The sequence below is a fragment of the Chelonia mydas genome, chromosome 10 (assembly GCF_015237465.2).
Source record: "Chelonia mydas isolate rCheMyd1 chromosome 10, rCheMyd1.pri.v2, whole genome shotgun sequence".
In the NCBI taxonomy this organism is placed as follows: domain Eukaryota; kingdom Metazoa; phylum Chordata; order Testudines; family Cheloniidae; genus Chelonia; species Chelonia mydas.
In genome coordinates this window covers 53,798,972-53,822,801 of record NC_051250.2, presented here as the reverse complement: position 1 = coordinate 53,822,801, position 23,830 = coordinate 53,798,972, and the positions used below count along the sequence as shown (strand labels likewise).

The 23,830-nt window shown below is 41.7% G+C and overlaps 1 protein-coding gene across 1 annotated transcript in view; it reads left to right on the top strand.

Moving 5' to 3' along the window:
- The window catches only part of KLF13 (Kruppel like factor 13), a 42,829-nt gene extending 19,160 nt beyond the window's left edge, over nt 1–23,669 (top strand). Inside the window, exon 2 of the mRNA XM_007053765.4 lies at nt 17,985–23,669. Within this exon, the coding sequence (XP_007053827.1) occupies nt 17,985–18,277 (293 nt within the window). The 3' untranslated portion in view covers nt 18,278–23,669. The remainder of the gene's footprint in view (nt 1–17,984) is intronic.
- The last annotated feature ends 161 nt before the right edge of the window (nt 23,670–23,830 follow it).

Here is a 23,830-nt window from a genome sequence, read left to right as displayed (position 1 = left end):
TGATTGGGCCCATCTGCCTAATTCCACTCCTTCAGGGCTAGTGCAGGGATACTGCCATAGGCCAGGCTTCTCAGACTTGGGTTCTCACACTGTGGGTTCTCAAATTGGGGATTGTGGCCCCTCAGGCAGTTGTAAGGCGGTTACACGGGGGTCATAAGCTGACAGTTTCATGTGGCTGACAGCCCTGAGCTTCCATTAAATTACCCCCTCTTTTTAATGTATGTGGGGGGTCACACACAGTGGCTTGCTATATGAAAGGGGTCACTCATTCAAAAAAGTTTGAAACCCACTGTGCTAAAGGCAAGGTGCTTTGTATAACAGGTGTGGAGCAGAATGTTCTAGTTCAACAAACTATTGGCTTGATGAAGGAATTACTGGGTCAAATTCTATGGCAGGGTTATGCAAGAAGTCACATCTGACTATTACCATTTCCTAACTCTTGACTTTCCAACCTTAACATTCTCTTAAGGTAGGATTTTGGGTAGGGGAAAAAAAGCTTTTTGCTTTGTCATTCAGGAAACCCCAACTCATATTCACAGGGTATTTTTTTAAAAAGGATTCTTCCCTCTGTGCCATTCACATTGGTTGTTTAAAAAAAAAAAAATCTGTCCTCTTTCTTTCACCTTGACATTGCTATTAAACTGTTAATTGAAATAAAATAATTGATGGGGACCTCTCCAAAACCCCAGAGTCTGATATTTCAAAGTGGTTTGGAAGATGATGGAAAGCTGAATAACACCCCCTCCTCCAAACACAGTCTGGATTTAGCACTTCCCCAGCTTAGCATAAAGCAATTTAATTATCTTGACTATAAATGCAAAAGTCAAAGTGTTAGATATTGATTCCCCTCCCTGGAATAAGCTATAAGAGAGAAGTCAAGTCAGAAAATTCTCTTGTTTTAAGGCACTGGAGTTTCCACTGCTCTATTTTCTCCTTGGGGGTGGGGGAAGAGGGCTTTGTGGCCCATGGAATAGGGAAGGGAATTGGTGCTCCAAATAGATCAAGATCTGGTGGGAATTCCCATCATTACTAAGTAGAAATTACATGCTTGGTAATCATGAGAACATAACGCTGAGATGAAACCCATCATATAGCATGATACAGGATTTGCTGTTAGATTGTATTGTTTTAGAATAAGAGCTCCTTGGGACTGGGACCATGTCGTCTTCTGTTGTGTAAGGTGCTGAGCACATTGTTGGTGCCCAGTCAAACAGCAGCATAATTCACTGACCAATTCCAGAAGCAAAGGGGCTAAAAACTGCCATTATAATAAAGATATATTCCTGGGGTCAAAGGCTCATTGGCTCAACAAGGAAGCACAATATATTCATGGCCTATGCAGAAGTGCAGACCAGAACAGACCTATATACATCATTAGAGAAGGTGAAGAGTATGCTCTCACTATCATCATTCATACTTGCATTCACTTAGGTTCCAAAACAGCCACACCTCTATTTGCATGAGCTGGGGCTCTTTGATAGCATTAGTTCTACCTAGAAAACTCCAGTTTTGCTAGAGAATGAGAACGTCAAGCAGGAGTGGAAATGGCTGTTAAATCCTTTCATACAGCATATTATGTTGTCATCCTGCTGGTTTTTCTACTCCAATAGGTTTTACTGGTGCATCAAATTGAGCTGCCAGATGTACTCTCCCTCCTTATCTAAATGGTGGACATATGGCAGGGGGGATGATTTTTCTGAATAATTACTACAAGAGCAGCTTTGGTTCAATCCTTTAACCCTACTGCATTCAGGGTATCCTAGCTAAGGAGCATTCAGCTGCCTCTTCCCTTTTTAGTTAGGCTAGTGCTTTTCAAAACACTTATGTTGTTGCCCAAATATTTATTACACTGCTTCAGACCTTACTTCTTGACCCAAACACACCCATATCGTTCCTCATTTCCTTCTTGCCCTAGGCCTCAGAAGATTACTTTTCCCGGATACTAAAGCCTTGTGCATATTCACCCTGAAAATTTTGGATGTGATTGTGTGTATCCAGATTTTTATGGAAAATACACACACACACACACACACAGGATCACTAAATAAAAACAGGCACTACCTATGTGCTGCTCTCGTCACTGCTTTACAGTATCCTGCCTCGCCCTGATGAACTTGCTTTTTGTAGTGACAGGTTCAAAAGAGGAAGGAAGAGGCAAGACAGAGGGTGGGGTGTGAGGAAGGAAGACAAAGCAAACTCTTCTTTAGGATGATTTTCAGAAGCCAGGAATTGACTAGCATTGATTGTAAAAGCTTTAGTTTTGCCATACAAGGCAGGTGTGGTAATATCTTTTATTGGACCAACTGTTGTTGGTGCAAGAGACAGAGCTCTTCAGGTATGGGAAAGGTACTCCAAGCATCACATCTAAATTCAAGATTGTTTAGCATAAGGAGTTACCACATATTCTAAGGGACCATTCAAGATAGAGTAGCCCATTAACACCTCTGCAGTCAGAGGACAAAAAGAGGAGGTTAGTGGGTTACAGATTGTTGTAATAAGCCATAAATCCCGTGTCTCTGTTCAGTCCATGATTTACAGTGTTTAGCAGAATTATGAAGTAAAGCTCCCAGGCTCATCTTTTGAAAGCATTGTGCAGGTTTCCTTGAAGATGAGGACTGATAGGCCAGAAACGGAGTGATCACTTTGTGAAAAGTGTTCATCCACAGGTGATAGGAAAATAAGACAAAAAACACCATGTGTGTACACACTCTCCTTACCTGATTAAAGTTTTGAGATGGCAGGCATGATGCTTCATGGTACAAGTGCACAACAACAAAACAAACAAACAAACACACACCTGTAGCTACAGCAGCACCAGCCTTTCAATGTCTAGCTCTGGTAAGCATCTGAAACCAATTAATCCCCATAAAGACTCTGGATCATCTTTTTAATTAATTTTAATTATTGAAAAGGAGTCAAGTTTCACAACCACCAACCAGGATATATCAATGTTTGGATTGCCTCTAGTGAAGCTCAATGGAGAGATTGTAAAGTACATGTGGCTAGAGAGGGGGACAATTACTGCTCTGTAATTGTGTGTCTGTGTGAAATAGTGTTTAAATCATATTAATCCATATGAGTCAGGTGAAGATATTTAGAATATGTTTGGTTTGGAGATTTTACTTAATGCTGTTCGCATAGCAGTTGGATTACTGTGATTGCCACATAGGCTTTGCAGAGGAATAGCATGTTTGGTGTTTTGCCTCTGGAAGAGGTCTATGCTTATTCTGGAGAAAGGGGAAACCTCTCAGTGATGCACATGTCCAGTGTGAAGTGCTGGGGAGTATTAGGAAGTTTCTTTCTTGTCCCCTGTCCAAATTGGCTGATGTCCTGAAGTTTAAGGTTTTATAGCTCCTTTGCAGGATGAGGCCCCAAGAATGTATGATCATTTATTTGCATGCTAGTAAGGACTAGCGGCTCTAACAGGGATTTAGGCAAGTTTTATTTTAAAGAAATCTGTGTGCTGGACAACATTATACATTTAACAAAAATACTCAGCTTTAATTTTACTTGTTGGCCAAAATGTCTATGGGAAAAGCACTAGTTTATACAGTACTAAGGACTAATGGCCTGAAGAATTTCTCTCTAATATACAAATCACATATGTATTTACTAAGGACAAAAATGCAGCTGGAAGTAGTGAATGCATTTGGGTAATGTATGGAAGCCTAAAAGACAATTTCTTAACAGCCCTCAGAAAATGAAGTTCTGTTTTATTTTGCCCCCATTTACTCTCCTGCCCCTCCCCCCACAAATAGCTTTTTTACAGGCAGGTCTGTCCAGAAGTTTAGCTTGCTTAGGAGCTCTTGTGTCTTGATATTTTTGTCCCCTGCAGCCTCTGTGCTTCAGAACTGTTAGCGTTTTGTGCAGGAACAGCTGAAAGGGTCATGTGGTTGATGTAAGCCTTCTCTGTACCACTCATCATCCTGCCACCTGCCCTGCTGATAGGAGTCTAGACATAAATCATGGCAGGTAACATCATCATATTCATTAAACACACAACCTGACACAGACTTCCCATGCACACTGATTCTTTGTCATGTGAGGGAGCGAGAGAAACACACTAATAAAGCAGGCATTTGTTGTTGGACAGGGAGAAAGTGTGACTAGCAGGTAAGGCAGTGAGTGGGAGTCAAGTCTGTTGGGTCTAATTTCTAGCTATGCTACTGACCTATGTGACTTTCCCAGAGACATAGAATAAGGCCTGCTTTTAGAGATGCTGCAGATAATGGGAGGTGAGGGTACTTGACACCTCTGAAAAGGTGGCCCCTAACAACCATGCTGAAGAATGGGATACAGTCCTGGAGCCTTAACATTTCACCTATTCTTCAGAAAGTTTTATTTACAGGAGCCTGGTGTTTTTCCCCATGGAATTCACTTTGCGGAGCACAATGGAATTCACAGGCTCTGGGATTGTAAAGAATTTCACAGGAATGCTTTGTGAAGGTTTATTGACCGTTGTAAAGTACACAAATCCTAGGGGTAAGAAAAAAAAAAATCTCTGTAGATGTGCAAAGTTACTGACTATTGTTAAGGCGAGGACAGGACATGTATCTCATATCCCCTGCTACATGAACATTGATGGAGTTGTGCAGCTCAAAGACTGTTCTGCACATACAGTTTACAACCACACCACTTACACTTGCATTTTTGCACCTGCTGAAGTAAACTGTGGGTGCAAATCTGAGTACTTGCAAACCTATGTGGTTTGCACCTGCAATCAAATAATTAGAGGCACAAATACTCAGCTTTGTACCTGCAATGGTACAGTGTAGGCAAAAATTCCACAAGAGTACATACAAGAAAGTTAAGCTCTGATAAGTTTGCAGAAAGTCCCCATTTCAAAGGGGCAAGAGAAAACCATTGTTATGTGTAGGATTCTTGTTCAGCGGCTAGTTTATTCAGTTTGAATATCATTTTGAGCAGCTGACTAGCAGATCTGTACTATGTAGTCCTGTATGATTTCTAATTAACTTCATTCTTTTGAAAGCAGAACTGTTGTAAACTGCTGCATCACTCTCTCACTATTTCTCAGAATGGCTCAGGAAGACTGAACGTACATGGGAACACAAGTAGCTTTGCATCACACTAGACAATTTACATCTCATAGCTGAACATTGAAAGGAAATCATGTAAGACTCTTTAAGGCCTACTGCAAGGATGGAGGGCAGTCCCTCACTCACTTTCTCATCATGTACCTAATAACGCAGCACGTAATGTTCTGTGATTTCTATATACCAGCTCTTATGAAGGCTGCTAAGAGGAGTTTGCAGACCTAATGTTATGCAATAATGTTTTGTTAACCCTGCCCCTGCTAGTTGGTTTTTGGAATCCTTCATTGTTATAAACTAGAAAGTCTAAAAGGAAGTAAAAATGGTAATAATTTGTTTAACTTTCTACAGTATTGTCACAATTTGATGAAAAACAGCAAATTGAACCAGCCATTCAGGTGAGCAATAGGAACAGAGGAGAAGCATTTGTTGAAATCACAGATGAAGTTGTGCTTTTTTGTTAACCATTTGACATCTGGAACGATAATTGCCAATGTAATAAACCTCAAATGTCAAGCTTCCAGCTTTAATCAGGAAAAGCTGCCAAGAAATTTTAATAAAGACCATTAGTAAGTTACCGCAATTAAGAAATGCTAGGAAAACAAATACGCACCATGGTCTATGAAAACAGAACATTTTACTGTCACTGTTTGAAATGACAGTACTGGCTATATAAATGGGTTTTTATTTCACGTTTTTATCCAAAATGATAGTGGGGAAGAGGACAAAATTGAAATTTTAACAAAGAAATCTCATCCTTCAACCCTTAAATTTTCCAGGCAGCTTTGTCTTGGGATAGTTTTTTCAGTTGCCCTACCTTACCTTTCAGCCACTTACTGTTTCCTAGTATGAAATGGCTTGGAATTAGGTTACTGAATTTGAAGGTGGAACATGAAATAGGATGTATTTAAGTGCAAAGAGATGCACCTAGGCGGAAATAATATCTAGGCTAAGGAGAGCTCAAATGCTTGTTAATATGGTGGAAGGAAAAGGATTTGGGTGCGGTGATAAATCCGGTGTTCGGATTCTTAGGTTAGTATGCAGGGAAGCAGGGTAATAAGACACTGGCTTGTATTAAAAGTGGTATATTATTTAAATCCAAGGAAATTAATCCACCACTTTATAGGGCTCTTGTTAGACATATTTTGAATAGCATGTCCAGTTTTGGCCTCCTCACTTAAAGAATGATACACTCTCCAACTTAGCTGTATAGTATAGGCAACAAAGATGACCGTTATAATGGAGAGTAACTCTGAAGGGAATGCTTAATGAAGCTGGGATTATTTAGCCTTAAGATAACAAAGAGGTGTCTTGATTAAAGTACAGTATTCTAAAGTAGCTAAGGGCTATTTGTGACAGGGGCCACTCCCCACTTGTGAGTGCCTCCTGTCAGTCAGGTGTGAACCTACACATACTCTCCCGGCACCCCCTGTTGACTGTTAACCTCATCAGTCAGGTCTTCAAGGGCTCAGCCCTCCAGCAAAGTCACACAATCTCATCACATGATGGAACCTCTTCCAGGGTAACAGAAGTCCAACAGGACCTATCACTGTGCCCTTCTTGGTATTTTTAGCCCTGTCTTTGGGCTCAGTTCTCAGCCTTTTCTGGGCTAGCTTTAAGTCTATGTCTGCCCCAATATAGGGCAATGTCCCCAGGGCTTCCTGCCTGGAGACTAAGTCCTGCCCTTCACTTGGGCCTCTAAACCAGCCTTATCCCCTTCTCAAGGCTTAGGCCACCCTGCCAGCAGCCAGTGGGGACCCAGGACCACCCACGACTCTGGGTCCAACGCAGGGACCCTATAAATAGCAACCACTTGCTGTTTCCTGTAATAGTTACTGCTGCTATTCCCTGGGCCATTTCCCACAGAACCCCTTCCTCTTTACCCTTACCTCAGGGCTGAAATTCTTCCTCACAGAATGCCACTGTCACCAGAACCCATCTTCTGAGTCTCCCTTGAACTCCAGCAAAGCACACCTTCCTTGTTCCTCTGGTTCCCACCAGAAATTGCCCTGTTCAGCTCCTTTTATGTGAGCCCACTGCACTCTGATTCGATGCTTCCCTGCAGCCTCTCTAGGAAGGCCTGGAGGACCCACCTTCACTGCTCGTTTTCTGGGTCAGGGTGCGTTAAAACTGTGAGGCCTGTAGCAGGGGTCCTCAAAGGGCTGGTATATCCCTTCACACTATTACAGAGATAAGATTCAGGATCTGCATGAGATCATTGGACAGACTTGTATTAGAAGGGCTGGATTTCAATGAAGAGAGAATATATGTGGCAATGTGAGGAGATATTTCACTAAGAGGATGTATTGTATTAAAAATGTAGAAATTCACAATTTAGTGTTTGAGGGGAATGGGCTTCCACTCTGGTTATGTCGTGTCTTAACATTTTAAAGCAGCATTGGACTGTACCAAATTGAAAGGTCATTACTTACTTTTGCACTTGGGGGGAGCTGACTGCAAATTTAGGGCTAGAGTAGGAATTTTGCACTAATTATAATGTTTCGTTGCTTTTTATGGCTATCATCATCATAGTAACTGAGTGTGTGTTCATCATTCACTATTTGAGCAGTGGTGGTTGCGCATATAATTTCTGCTCCCACATTGAATAAGTACACAAACACTTTCAGCACTCACCCTCACACACTGTAAAATAAAGCTGAAGTTTTGCAATTTTGAAAAATCTCTTTTAGAGAAACATTCATCCCAGTGTAAGCTGGTGGCATGAACATTCATACACAGCAAACAGAATGGTTGTAAGCACAGCAAAAGCACAGTTATTTAAAAGGTCAAGAAACTAACTGAAGATTTTTGGTGGTTGTTGCAGTTCTTGCTCAGTTCCAATTCTAGTAGTTGCCCTTGCATAGGGAAAGCTGAAGATCAAAGTAACCCTGTCAACATCTTGGTAGGCCTGGTATTTGGTGAGTATATCTCAGTTGGGTTGGTGTGTGCTTAGAATCTCCAACCCATACATCTTGGGTTTTGACAAAATTATTGCAAAAGCCAAAGAAAGTGAAAATGCTAGGGGAAAAATAAATTTTGGAACTTAGAAATGCATGAGTTTCCACTTACAGGAATATGGAAATTTGGGAGTTGATTTTTTCCCCTTTAGATTCTCTGCAAAGAAAGCACCATTATATAGCATCAAAGGTACATTTTAAAACCTCTGTTGCCTTGAGGAGGTTACAGGTTTCATTTTTCAACCAGCTTGAAGTGCCTTTATGCAAACAGACATGGAGTGGAAATGGAAATATTCCCAAGTGCCTGCCAGTGTTATTTGAAGACTAGTTTTTAAAAATAGTCTATTAGTTTCTTCACTTAGAGACCAGAGTGCAAACCCAATAAACTAGACTGCATTGGTCTAATGTTCTTTCCTAGAATAGCATTTCCTCCTTTGGAGGAGTGACACTTTGGCTGCTCCTCTACTGATCCTCTGCCTCCTGTCCTCAGCACCCACTCAGCCAGTTGCAAAACAAAACAAAAAACCCAAACACTAAATTATGAATTTCTACATTTTTAATACAAGGATGGTGCTAGTTGGCATGTTCAGGTTTCTAGCTCTGTTTTGATGACAACATGCAATTCCCTTCCATGAACTAAATGACCAGATTACAGTTCACTTTGGAACCAAAATTTCTGGCTTTGTGGTCACCAAGCCTCCAGCTGAGATGTCTTGGGGAATCCAGGATAAATAGAACTTCTTTGGAGAGCACCTGCTTGCTGTGTGTGTTCTGAGCAGCAAACATGACCAGTAGAAGCTGTCATAAACTAAGTCAAGATATTAAGTTATAAGCATGTGAACCTCCATGTAATTAGGTTTAGATTTAATAATGCTCTAAGCCTTAGTGTTGACAGCTGTTCCATTTTTAATGGGGCAGTTCTGATTGCCAAATCTTTGACCATGTGTCCTATAAAACTGAAGATGTCCCAAATATCAAAGTCTGTCCAGGCAGCTCAGTTAGTTGTGGATTTTTCTCCTTTTTAAGTATGCACAAACCCACTGGTCTCTTTTCTAGCCTCTGTGCAGATTCTGGGCACTTGAAGAAGCTAAGCTGGTGAAACTTAAAGCAGCTTCTCTGAGCACACATGCACCTTAAAGACCATCCTCCATTATGCCTATCATGTGGCACATTGCCACATAAGATATCCCTCCACTGCATACAGCTAACAATCCACATGGAATCAGGCTGCAAGCCGCTTAATTGTGCTGTGACCATCTGCAGATGGCTAATGACATGACGCAGGTTGGCCCTTCTCAACCCCTCAGCTTGTGGCAGGTCGCAGGGGAACAAAACAAGAGTCTCTTTCTGAGGAGCAGGGATAAGGCAGAAAAAGCGAGGCTGTTAGTACTGAGGGAGAGGGATGTGGCAGTGAACATCAGGGGCATTAGAAAGTTGATCAGAGGATGCATTATTCACACAACCTTCTTTCTTCATTAATCATCTCTTTTGAAAGGATTTTTGACTATTTTAGCAACAAAAATTAAACAGATGAAAGTTACTGAGAACAAAATAGTTTTGCCATTTCCTCTTGGCCTCCTCAGGAAAGGGTTAATGTGTCAGCTGCACACTCAAAGCCATAACCGTGAGTGTACAAACAGTGGCTTTAAACCGAACCTTAAACACTTGCACACACTAGGGCTAGATCCTTGGGCCTGCCTGAGCAGCGCTCCATGCAGGACTTGAGAAGTGGAGGCAGAGGTGGTTTTGTACCCCCTTGTCCCCTGAACCTGGGGCCAGGTGGGCCCTGGCACAATTTAGAACAGCCTCCAAGTTGCTTTAAGTTACGCTAACTGTAATGACCTCCTAAGTCCTATTCCAGCAATTTAGGATCATTGGAGCACAGCCTGAATCTGTTCATACCCCCTGCATTAAGGACTACAAAGGATAGTGGCATGCAAGGGAGAATCCTCAGCTGGCCATAGACCAGGTTTAAAGTCACCTAAAGTCAGCTATGTACTACAGAGTGGCAGAAATCAGACTTAATAGAGGCCAACAGTTGGCCCACTTCTTCTGTATTACTCGTCTCCGATGATGATGTGTAGCATGTGTAACTACAGAAAACACAGATTTATCAAATGAAATCATCATACTAGGAAAAGGAGTACTTGTGGCACCTTAGAGACTAACAAATTTATTTGAGCATAAGCTTTCATGAGCTACAGCTCACTTCATCGGATGCATGAAAGCTCACGAAAGCTTATGCTCAAATAAATTTGTTAGTCTCTAAGGTGCCACAAGTACTCCTTTTCGCGAATACAGACTAACACGGCTGCTACTCTGAAACCCATCATACAAGGGTGGTTTCAGACACAATTTACATGAACCCCTGTTAAAACTGACCCCTACTTGCTTCTAAATCCTTTTCAGAAGCAGAGACAAGTTTCTCACATTGTTTCTATAGCAAGATAACACTCAGCACCGCACCTCACATTTACACAGTGAGTGTTTCAGATTTCCAGAACACAACAGGGCACACAAGGGCTTAGCACAGTTTTTCCCTTTGGCCTGTTTGGAGTTCAGGAAGAAACCAGAATGTGCCTGCTTGTGTAATTTTGAATTAAGATCAGTTGAATTTAGCTCTCCAATGTGTTATTTTTCCATCTGTCTTATACTTTAATGCTGTAACTCCAGACACAAGCTGGATGATGGTATATGCTGTCACAGGAACAAGAGAGGTTGCAGTTCAGATTTATTAGGATTTCTGGGATCCAATTTATTTAAATTGTTGTTGAATATTCTGTATCTTGTAAGATAGCCATGTGCCTATTTCCTCTCCGAGGAGCCTACATACGAGTTTGGGTTTTTGTTTTTTTTAAACCCTTGCAGTTCACCTTTCGGGATTGACTTCTTTTTGTGTGTGTGGCAAGATCTGCTACCAATGTCCATAATGTTCCTTGTCAGCAAAAGGATTCTCAGGTAGCCATGGTACAGTTTGAAGAATTGATACACAGTCTTCATTTTGTTACACTAGTTTTCAGTCACCATGCAATATTTCTACACTAACCTTTAGGGCCAAATCCTGCAGTTTGTTACTAAGGCAAAACTCTTGTTAGCTTCAGCATTGCGTGAGCTAGAGCTGCAGGATTTTGCTTCACAGAACACAAAGGAGAGCTACTTTAATACTGAAAGCTGTTTGGAGAGAACACTGTGTCCATGGGGTAATGCTTATGCAAGAAAAATGTACTGTGGCTGCATGTTCCCTGATACAATTAAGCAATCAAGTCATATAATCTCCAGTTCTGTTGATTGCTTTACTGCCAGTAAAAGGCCACTTATATAACCTGCCTGCACAGAAAACCACTTCTCTTTTGTGTGAGAGAGGAGATTGATGGCAGCCTGAGAATTTCCATATGTGGTTTTGGAGGAAGCACTGCAGCTAGGACTCACCTTGCTTAATACCCAAAGCAGCTTTGCTCCTGCCCTCATGCTGATGTTTATAACTCCTCACTTAAAGTTGTAGTTATGGTCCTGAAAAATGCAACTTTAAGCGAAACGATGTTAAGTGAATCCAGTTTCCCCATAAGAATTAATGTAAATGTTTCACCGGACAAAAGACTATATTATAGTCTTATTATATATATATATATATATATATATATATATATATATACACTCACTCTCACACACACACACACACAGTATAAGTTTTAAACAAGCAATTTAATACTGGTACACAGCGATGATGATTGTGAAGCTTGGTTGAGGAGGTGAAGTCAGAGGGTGGGATATTTCCCAGGGGATGCCTTACTGCTAAATGATGAACTAGCAATTGGCTGAGCCCTCAAGGGTTAACTCACTGTTGTTAATGTAGCCTCACACTCTACAAGGCATCACGAATGGAGAGAGGGGAGACAGCTTGGCAGACAGAGACACACACCCTGTGTGTGAGAGAGAGATGTGCATTGCTCCTTTAGTACGCTGACCCCACTCTTAAGTACACTGCCTTTTTAAGTTAATCGGCAAGCTGAGAGGGCAGCTGCTGACAGGAAGCTCCCTCCATCCTGAGCCCTGTCGTGTGTCCCCTCTGCTCTATGGAAGATGGGGTAAGCAGAGTGAGGGAGAAGGGGGGAAAGGGACACCCTGACATTAGCCCCCCGCCCCGCACAGCAAGCAGGAGGCTCCCGGGAGCTGCTCCAAGGCAGAGGGCAGGAGCAGCACATGGCAGTGGGGGGAGAGACAGCTGAACTGCCAGCAATTGATAGCCTGCTGGGCGGCTGCCGCTCAGGGAACTTAGGGGAGCGGGGAGCTGAGAGGGAGCTGCTGGTTCACCCTGGTTCCAAGCCCCCACCAGCCAGCTGCAACGGGCTGCTCTTCCTGCAAGCAGTAGACAAAGCAGGCAGCTGCCAAAGACATTATAAGGGAGCATTGCATAACTTTAAACGAGCATGTTCCCTAATTGATCAGTCGTTAACCGGGACGACTTTAAGTGAGGAGTTACTGGAATGAGTTTGGTTTCTTTACGTTAGGCATCCAGGGCTCCTTCACTGTGACGTTTTTCTTTAAGGAGGACTTACCCCAGAGTTGGGAAACATTTTAGAAAACTAACCACCCCTAGAAGCAACCCTGTCTGCCAGTCATGGTTGGGAAAGGCAACTTCACCAGGCCAAGAAACTTTGGGGCAACTACAGAAAGGAAAATAGTCAAACTTTGACATGACTAGGGAGGACTGAAATGAGGGTGAGGAAGGTTGAACTGGAAGGAGGGGAAAAAGAGGGCATGGAAAGGAAGAGTACAGGGGCTGGTAGAGGAAGATCCTATACCTTTGGGAATATTCAAGCTTCACTGTTTTTATTGCTTTAATGCCCATCATCCTCACTATAATTGTTGTCATGCCCCACTCTTAGCTCAGGCTGGTCATGTGGACAGATGTCACATTCTGGCCCATAATGACTGGCTCTCTATGAGTGCACAATGGGCCAATGAGAGGGTTGTGCAGTTCCATCCCCATCTCATCTTTTGTTCTGGGGTGCAGGGACCAGGTACTATTCCACTTCTGAGCTCCAGGACCTGGGGTCTCTTCTACCCTGAGGGGTGGAACCATAGTCCCACCTCCACTCCGGGCTGTCAACACAGCTGGCTGAAGGAAGGTGGGGAGGAAGGGAACAAAGAGTAAACAGCATCCTTTCCAAATGTGAAGGAGCAGCTAAGCTAGCATTCCAGGGCTGCTACAGGCATTGTGCCTGCTGCATGGTACTAAGTGCTGGACATAGAAAAGAGCAGCTGATCATGTGCTAGTTGATCAACAGGTGAGACACCATTTTGTTTTTCCTTCATGGTCAGGCTAACAAAAGAAGAGACGTATTCCAAATTAACATTTCCCTTTACTATCTAAAGCAGCCTTTGAACAGAGAAAGTCTTCCCTGCCAACAGCGTTTGCTGATTCTGGTTGCTATGAAAACACACACTAAGAAAATTAGTCTGGGTGATAAAGAGATCAGAAGCTTCCTCCAGGCCCAGCCAGAGCAATACTGAAACAGAAAACACGCCCTTCCCCTTACACGCACACACACACGAAAAGCAGGGCTAATGGAAATGTTAAAGCATATCTATCATAGTAAAACATGTGCAGTGTACTCAGAGGGAAAGCAAAAAGAAAAATTAGATAGGAGATAACTTAGAATATTTCACAGGGTCATGCAAGAATTAAACAGAAAATGAATGTGTCCCTTGCTCCCCAATGTGGCAGTGGCGAGGAAAACATGCTTCTAGGACAGTGGTTCCCAAACTTGCTCCATCGCTTGTGCAGGGAAAGACCCTGGCGGGCCGGGCCGGTTTGTTTACCTGCCGCGTCTGCAGGTTTGGCCGATCACGGCTCCCAGTGGCCGCGGTTCGCTGCTCCAGGCCAATGGGAGCTGCGGGAAGCAGCACGGGCCGAGGGACGTACTGGCTGCTGCTTCCAGCAGCTCCCATTGGCCTGGAGCAGCGAACCGCAGCCACTGGGAGCCGCGATTGGCCAAACCTGCGGACACGGCAGGTAAACAAAGCAGCGTGGCCCGGCAGGGGCTTTCCCTGCACAAGTGGCGGAACAAGTTTGGGAACCACTGTTCTCAGAGCATGGTGGTGGGGAGACGGGGGGAAGGAATAATACATATCTTGCATCACTGAAATGTACGACTTTTGCCCAATCCAAGGAGTGGGGTTTTTATGGCCTCTGCATCTAGCACTCATCAGCTAATGTGGGTCAATCTCACACAGGGCCCTTGAGTTGTGGAATGAAGAGAAAAATGAGGGGTCCCTAGAAGATTCCTTCCCCGCTCCCAAAATGGAAAATAAAGTGTTGCTCAGATGTCATAATATTGCCTGTGGATTTGCTGAAACTGGGTCATACAGCAGAGCTGGCTACTCTTGTGATATATGGAGAGGAGGATTAGAAAGAGGCTGTGTGTTTGGGGGCTGAATATCTTCTGAGCGTTGTTAGCCATCATAGCTACATGAATGTGCTGGCTGGGTGCTCCTTTTAACATAACCAGTTGTGTTAAGGGTGGAGTTTCACACTTTTCTGTTCTTGTACGTCTTGCTTTATTAGCATTTCACAGTGTCTGCACCAGTGGCGCCTGCAGCCTTATGCACGTTACACATGGTGTGTATCATTGCTAGCAGGGTTGCCAGAGCGTGACAGTGTTGGTGGAAAAAGGGGCAGTTCTCCCCAAGTCCCTTGTTGGAGAGGGTCCCCAGAATAGTGTTGGGTCCTGGCACCTGGGGATCACAGCGCCACTCAGGTTCGGCCTGTCCAGAGGTGGGCCAGCCAAACGTGAGTGGTACTATGATCCCCGTGTGCTAGGTCGCAACACCACTCACTCAGATTTGGCTCATCTGCTCCTCTGTCTCCATCAACGGAGGGGCAGATGAGCCAAACCTCAGTGGCACTGCGATCCTGTGTGCCAGGTCAGAGTGCCTGAAGAAAGGAGCTGGCCTCAGCTCTGCAACCCAGCGGGGGCTGAGCATGTCTCGGATTCAGCAGGCGAGCTGCTGGGACCAGAAGCTGCAGTGGGTATGGTCCCACAGGGATTGGTGGTGATACTAAATCTCCCCATGTCAGTACTATGTGAAAATTTTGGGGAGACGCCACTAGTGTGTAGGTCCTTTTTTTGTAGTCTGCGTTTATTAAAAATCCAGAGATACTGTCACAGGAACAAATGTGAGCTTGATGTAATTGACAAGGTGAATAACTTATATGCCTACCAGACAACATAGACCTGGTGGTCTTGAAAACATGGAGTATGTGCTTCGTTTATTATTTAAATGCTGAAGCATTTGGTATCTCCTACTGCATGGAGGCACTCCCATGATTTCAGCTCATCTTTGCTCTCACCTATTATGGTAACAAGTTTTCATCTCGGTCTGCAGAAGATGAAGCCTGCATCCTGATTAGCAAGAACAAGATCGTCGCTCCCTGTGCATGGGAGACATAATCCGATTCTTGCTAATCAAAGATGCCTCTTAAAATCCCATGAGGGGGCATTTAGCAGTACTTTTATCTGGCCTGTTATCAGTGCTGCTTGTCCCAGCAATATCAAAGATGCAGTACATCAAGACTGCATGTCTTTTTAAGGGTATGTCTACACTGGGAGCTAGGGGTATAATTAACAGCTCGCGTTAGACATACTCACGCTAGGCATCCCGAGTACAACACCCCCCAAACCTCATGTAAATGACACTTGCTGCTGCCCATGCTATCCTGTCTACAATACTATTTTTAGCGCGCTAGCTTGAGCAGAGCTAGGGCAAGTATGTTTAATGCAAGCTGGGATTCACACCTGTAGCTGCTTCTGTAGAGGTAGCCTAAAGTGATGCTCTAGCTCAGGGGTCGGCAACCTTTCAGAAGTGGTGTGCCAAGTCTTCATTTATTCACTCTAATTTAAGGTTTCACGTGCCAGTAATACATTTTCACATGTTTAGAAGGTCTCTTTCGATAAGTCTATAATATATAACTAAACTATTGTGGTATGTAAAGTAAATAAGGTTTTTAAAATGTTTAAGAAGCTTCATTTAAAATTAAATTAAAATGTAGAGCCCCCCGGACCGGTGGCCAGGACCCAGGCAGTGTGAGTGCCTCTGAAAATCAGCTCACGTGCCGCCTTTGGCACGCTTGCTATAGGTTGCCTACCTCTGCTCTAGCTCAACCAGGAGTTATGGGCTTGATGCAAAAATCACTTGGTGAAATTCTATGGCCTATCTTGTGCAGGAGGTCAGCCTAGATCATTATAATGGTCCCTTATGGCCTTAGAATCTTGGAACAGAAAATTCATCTTTTGGAATATCCCTTCACTGGCTGCCTCTTTTCCATCACATCAAATATAAACTACCTGTCTTAAATCTCAAGGCTCTTCATGACCTATCACCACCCTCCCTATCATCTCTCGGTCACTCTCAAAGTCAACTCCTGTCTCTGACCAGCCTCCATTGCCCAATTCTTAAATTTTCAAACAAGACCCTTTGCGCTCTCTCCCATTTTGCATCTCATGCCTGGAAGAGGCCCCAGATACCCCTCCACAAAATGAACTAACTATCCTCCTTAAAACTCTCCTTGGCTATGAGGCCTACAGAACTGCTTTTTTGTCTGCTCAGAGAGAAGCTACTTGAGACTCAGCCCTGGTAAAGTCTTGTAGGCCTCACATGTAGAGAACTAAAGAAAGAGGAAAGCACCTTCTTGTAGTGGTGCTGGAGCAATGTGTATAGTGGGGATGCTGAGAGCCATTGAACCAAACTCTAAACCCTGTATGTGATGGAAACCACTTCAAGCCAGGGGGTGCGGCAGCACACCCAGCACCTCTAGTTACAGCACCTTTGCATCCTGAAGAATTCCAATACGTTTAACACACATTGACAGTAAAGGAGCCTCAGCCAGCCAACAGCTTGTACATTAGGCCCAGAAATTTGGCTGAACCAAAGATACCTGCAGGGTCTAGTTGGGAGGCCCATATTCAGAAAAAATGATGTTTTCTATTTGGTTTATTCTATGCAATATTTTTACTTCTGTTGTTGGCACAGAATAGTTGCAGTCCTCTAAGCATTACAGATAGCACTATAAACTTATCCACAATTTTAGGAAGTATAAGTGAGTATAACTAGGAAGTTTTTAAAAAGTAGGTTAGCACAAGAAAATTAGAAGATTCAGATTAATAAAATATACCTTTATATTTTTAATTAATTTTATGAGCCACTCAGCTACTACAGAAGTGGGAGTTATAGAAATGTGTTACATATAACAGATAGAACTTTTCTGCATAGCTATCAAAGCACTTTAAAGAGGAGGGCATGTACCATTATCCCCATTTTACAAATGGGGAAATTGAGGCCCAGAGAGACAATGTAGCTTGCCCAAGGCCATGCAGCAGGCCAGAGGTAGATCTGGGACTGTATCCCAGGTCTTCTGATTCCCAGCCCAGTGCCCTATCTACTGGACCACACTGCTTCTTTGTATAACCTACATATGGTCCTGGTGGTATCAAGTCCAGTTACTTCATCATCACCTTTGTGAACCGCCACAGAAACTGACCTTGTGAAATCTTCCCAGGTTTTACAGTGAGCCAAGTGGATGCAGAGATATCACTTTGGGCGTTCAGAGAGTGCTCCGCAGATGCACAGGCAGTGCAGATATGATCAATAAAGTCCATAGTTACATAGGGTGGGCCAGATTTTCAGGGCACTGAGCTCCCATGGCTGTCCTTGCCTTCACTGAGATTAGCAGGTACTCCGCACCTCTGAAGATCAAACCATTCACTAGAGTCACTCATTATATGGAGCTCCCAGTAACTTGGAATACAACAACAGCCTCCGCTTAGACCTTTTAGCTGCCTCCCTCTGGGAGGAATGACATCCACTCCACCCCCTACCTCCCACATTTTTCCTCTTTCATACAGAAAACACGAGAAACATTGTGCTTGCATTGCTAGCCCTTGTAATTACAAAGACCATGTCATTCTTTTTGCAGGAGAGAGGCCTTTTGAATGCAGCTGGCAAGAATGCAACAAGAAGTTTGCTCGCTCCGATGAGCTGGCCCGGCACTACCGCACTCACACTGGAGAGAAGAAGTTCGGCTGCCCCCTCTGCGAGAAGCGGTTCATGCGCAGCGACCACCTGACGAAGCATGCCCGTCGCCATGCCAACTTCCATCCCAGCATGCTCAAGAGGCGGAGCGGCAGCAGCTCCAGAACGGGGTCTGTCAGTGACTATAGCCGTTCGGATGCATCAAGCCCCACCATCAGCCCCGCCAGCTCCCCGTAAACCTACCTGCACTGGATGTCAGCACTTTGCCTCTGACACTTATTGTGGAGTTGAATTTGTGTTGCACACAGTTTTAAAACTGTCGCTTATTTTGTTTTGTTTTTCAAATCAGTAAGTAGCTGCCTCTCACTGCAACTTCAAAACAAGAACTCTTCACCTCGCCAAACAGGTGGCTGGTCTAACCTCACGGACAGACGGATCTTAATGTCCCACTTAGTGGCTCCTGCTGCCTCAATATTTCATATGTTTTACAGCCAAAAACAGATGCTCTTGATTGTTGTTTATATATAAAAAACCCAGAAAACCTTAAAAAAAACCTATGTATAATTCACCTCAGGTGTCCGAGCAGTTTTGAGAGATCGGACTGCACAACACAAGCATACATACAGTTACAATTCAGTTGTGTTGGGCTTTTCCCCCCGCCCCCTTCTCCTTTCTCAGGGATGGCTATTTATATTACACAATAAGTACAATGAAGACATACCTTTGCCACAACCTTACTCGGTAAATATATTTGCACTCAGAAGCATTTTTTTGGGTTTTTTTCACACACGTGGGGAAAAAACAAACTAGTACTGGAAGTTAGTGCCAGGCTCTTTTATTGTTTGATTTCAGTTACATCCTATCTTTGGGGGGCCAACTTTTTCATGTAGTGCCCTTTGCTTTTGAGAGCAAGCAATCCTTTCATTTCTCACCGCAGATGCTCCAAAAACCAACTTCCCGTTGCGAAAATCTTCCTGTCCGAGTTGAATAAACTTTTCTTTTTAAAGCTAGATTAACTTCTGAGAAAGATTTCTAAATGAGATGCCTTAATCAAATAATCTAAACACAAGGAAACACATTTACACTGGTTAACAGCTTTTCCAGCAAGGTGGTATGGAATTTTGGAGGCATTTTGTCTTCTAGCTCTCTGAGTTATAAGATCTCTCTGCACTGCCTATCGAATATGGGACCAATGAAATATTAAAGCAAACCACCTTGACTTGAACAACTTTCTTTTCCTTTTTTTTTTTTTTTTTTAAATAAAAAGAACTGAGAAAAGGTAGCTGAACCAATGCCCATCAAAACCTTTATCAAGGTACTTACTTACTGTACAGCTGAATGCTAACATAAAGAAATTCCTTAAGACAAAGTTTCTGTACACTGTTGCATCATAACTGTGGTCACCGATAAAAAGGAAACAAAAAACATGCATTTTTAAAAATGTGTTACAAAAATGGTGTTTTAGCTCAAAAAATACTTCAGGCTTCTCTGTCACCTGTAGAGCAGCATTCTATAAAGCAATGTCCCCTTCACCTATGAGACATTGTATATTAAAAAGGGGAGTTTAGATTTTTCTATTAATTTTTAATACTAGACCACTTTATCAGGTATATATCTGTGCTTTACAAATGGTATATAATATAGCAAAGGACCAGAATATTGTGATGTCACAGAGACCTCATTGTCAGAAAATACACTTTGTTTGGATTGGCTGGTTCAGATGGTGCATATTAAAAATTCAGGTGCTTTTGGTTTTGGATTTTTTCACATTACTGTAAAGAATAAATGCAGTCAAGTGTAGCACAATGAAAAGAAACTCAATACACCAAACCTGCTGTTTGATACAAAGTGAATGCCTCCACATTCCAAAGGAGTCTTGATCCATATCTATCTTGCTGCTTTGCATTGATCCAATTTTGCTAGATTTTTAAAAAAATTTGTACTGTATATTAACTGTGAGAGGCTAGTACATTATAGATTTGTAAGTAGTTTCATAGGTACTTGCATACCATTTACATTGTTGATAATACCAAGCGGTCTTTCAGTTGTAAGATTGGTAACTACTTAAACACAGGTTAAAGTGCAGATATTTCAGTATTTTTGTGTATATTTGTTTCAAACTTCACCTTTACAAAAACAATTTTTTTCTATTGAATTGTAAAATCACATAAGGCTGGACATTCTGGCTTCATATGATGGATGGAAAAAGCCTTTTGACAGAAGTCCGATTATTGTTTAACTTGTGTGATGAGTTGCCTAAATACTGTCGGTTTAGGAAAAGCCATGTTCATTTACCTCCCTAGTTACAACTGTTGTAATCTCTTCTCATAAAATACACAATGTTGATATTTTAATACAATTCAGGTAGCAGGAATTCACTTTCCAATAGCTTTTGCAGCTCATAAAAGTGCTTTTGTGCTGTAGTTAGTACAGGGATAATAAAGACAACTAGCTTAGAGAATTGTACCGGTCAGTTGTGGCTAGTGCGCACACTCTTAAAACAATTCATTAAGTGTAAAAAATATTTCTCTCATCATGAATAAATCTTACTGTAGGGATAATGATAAAGGAAACAAAACTGAAAACAAAGGATGATTACGAAGTACTCATCAAAAAAGTGATGGCCTTTATATGTTATGGCTTCAATCGGGTATGCTTTATCATCTCCAAAGAAAGCATTATTTTCTTCTTAGTTCTGTTGCATAAGCAGAATACAGTTCCATTCCACCCATTATACTACATGGTGACATAGATTTAAAACAGGTTCTTGACCTATCACTGAAGGCAAAATTCAAGTTTATAGGGTATACTATGAATTAATGTAACTCAGGTAAAGATATGGATTAGTTTATAAGCAAAATGCTTTGACAGTCTCAGTCTAGCTATAGCAAAAGTTTGTCCCTACTGCTCGAGCAGCACTGGAAGAGGATAGTAAATCCATTCTGAATAAATCTTTTATCCAAACAACAAACTGTAACTTTTATCTGCCTCCTCCCAAAAATATTTGGAGTCATTCTGTAAAGTTAGATGGGAGCAAAAATATTGAATGCAAGCTGTTCTCAATGGAATTCCCAACTCAACCAAATAATCTCATGAGAAAAGCCATGCGACCAATTTTATTCTTAAATTGGGGCAGTATCTGCGTCAAACCTTCAAACCTTTTTAATTTCTTCCACCTCAGAGATAAAATTTTGTAGTTAATATTCTGATCTGTCATGTGTTAAGACCCTGGCTAGAGTTTCAAAACATACATTAAATGCTTTCTACATTAGTGGTCATAAAGATTATGAACATTTAGGTTCTTGTTAATGCCAGTTTAATAGTGACCCACACTAATGCATCTGTTAATGGATCAGCAAATTGATTCAGAGACACAATGATTGGATTTGAACAGCACTTCTCTCAAGATTCTCTTAGCTAAAGAGACAGTTTTGGTTTCTCCAGCGTTTGTCCAGAAGCAGAAGTGGAAACAATATCATAAGATTCTGTTCTCATTCCTCAGTTCTGGCAGACTCAAGTAGCCTAGACTGTTCAGATAAAGCATTTGAAATCTGGATGCTTATCCAAACAGACCCCAAACTCCAAACCTTTTGTTGTTTTATCCAACATTCTGATTTAAAAACTAGTCTCCCATTACTACACCCAAACTGCACAATTCAGGATACACTGCTTTGGCTAAGTACAAATTCTGCCCACTCCTCCATGTCATGTGCTTATCTCCTTCCTTCCAAGCACAGAGACCCAAGCACTCAAGCTGATATGGCTGGTCCTGAACAATGAAATTGCCTTGAGATTATAAATTTTTGATTTTATTCAACAATAAATTCATTAATAGCAGCAAACAATAAAACCATTAGGATTTGTTTACAGTTGTCCCCAGCCCTGGTCCTAGCTCCTTTTGCTGTAGTTAAACTGAAGTGCCATGATGTATGAAGAGCCTGCAACAATGAAAATGATCGTTTTAGTTTTCTTGGAAATTGTAAAGATTGCTGTTCTCCATTAAACGTCCATTAAAATAAACTGAAGTCTGATTGACTGTAAACTACACACAGTTTGATATAAACTCTGCTTTATGTTTTATCAACATTAAGGAGTTAATTTTGTTGTGGAGCTGGAACCGGCATGATTTGAGGACAGTAGTTTGTTCCCTCCATGGACTTCTACTTAAATACTTTTACATATACAAATTTATTCCAGTTACCAGAAAATTGCAATATGATCCATTGGACATAGTTTAACTTCCCTCTGTGCAAAACCCAAAGTGCATTAATGGTCATAAAACTTCAGTTTCCTGACCTGCTTCCTAGAAAGGAATCCAACATGGTAAGCTCTAGGCAGCTGAGGTGTCCCCACAACCTTAAAGTCTGCAAACTAGCTGGCTTCTTGCTTTTATAGCATTTATTTGTTTACATTGGGTAATGGTAAAGGTATATATTTAGAACAAAACAACAAAAGCCTATGTTTGATAGGAACACCTAATTTCTGTATAAGATGACATGTTTTCTCTATGTACCGTACCTTCTTCACCACATTATTACTTGCAATAAATTCTAGCCCTGCAAGCTTCTGTACAGCTTTAAACCCTCATTACCTTGTATCAAGAAGTTCAATGCTTTTTTATGTTTTATATAGCCAGTATAGAATCAGGTATAGGAAATGGCCATGTGAGAGCTCATGAAGTCCCCATTCGATTTCACACCTGGCTTTGTTCAGTCAGAGTATCTGATGTGAGTTCTAAGTTTTGTACTGCGTGAATTGTGTTATGTTTTGAGAACATGCTTTATGAACAAAGAATAAGGAAAATAAGACTCTTTATATTTAAAGCTTGCCTTCTCATAGCCACTTGTGTTGCTAATTTCACCAGCTGATGTCCACAAACTGACTTTCTGGTGCTCTGTTACTCCCATATGCCCCATGTTTGTGCGTATAGATGCTCATGTGTAGACTATGACAGTGAGCAGTATAATGGGTTTATATATTTTTAAGTGTTGGGGATGATTATATAGTCAGCAGGTGGAAGAGAACATAACTGAGTAGTGCTTGTTTACCCCCAAAAGAATAAAAAATATTTGTGCAAGAAACAATACTCAAGGGAATTATAGGTATCCATTTTGTTACAACTTGTGATGAGTCTGACCCAAAATCCTAGAAACAAACATCTTGGGACTTTGGGAAAATTTGAATCTCCATCTGAACTTTGGGGTTTAGGCCCATCTTTAGTTACAACTACAATTAGTTGTGTATGTACATTGTGTGTGTGTATGTGCGCACATGTTCATGCACAGACACACGTTTTATACATATTTTTCACTTTTGGTGAAATTTGATGTTACACACATCATTTTTACCTGGACAGTTTTATCAACAGCATTTTAATGCTTTCCTGGGTCACTTTTTACCTTTCTAAATCACTACATTGAAGTATTACAGTTGTACAGTTATATGCTGATCTATTCTTGCTCTGCTGTAACTTTTTATGTATTTTGTACTGCATAGAGTATATATTGTAACAATGTCCTAAGCAAAAAAAATTAAAAAATTAAAAAACCCAGTTGTAAAATACCATCTTAACTTGTATGCATGGTTAATGACATTTACATTTTAAAATAAAAGTTATAATTAAAAAAGATTTGTTATTTCTGTCATTTTCCTTTCTTTGGGCATTAGAGTAAGGGTATTTATGCAGCTGCTAAGAATTTTTTCACCTAAACTGAAATAATTACTTTTCAGTGGGACAAAAAATAAGGGAAGGTTTATACATCTAAACAAAACAAAAACAAAAAAACCCAC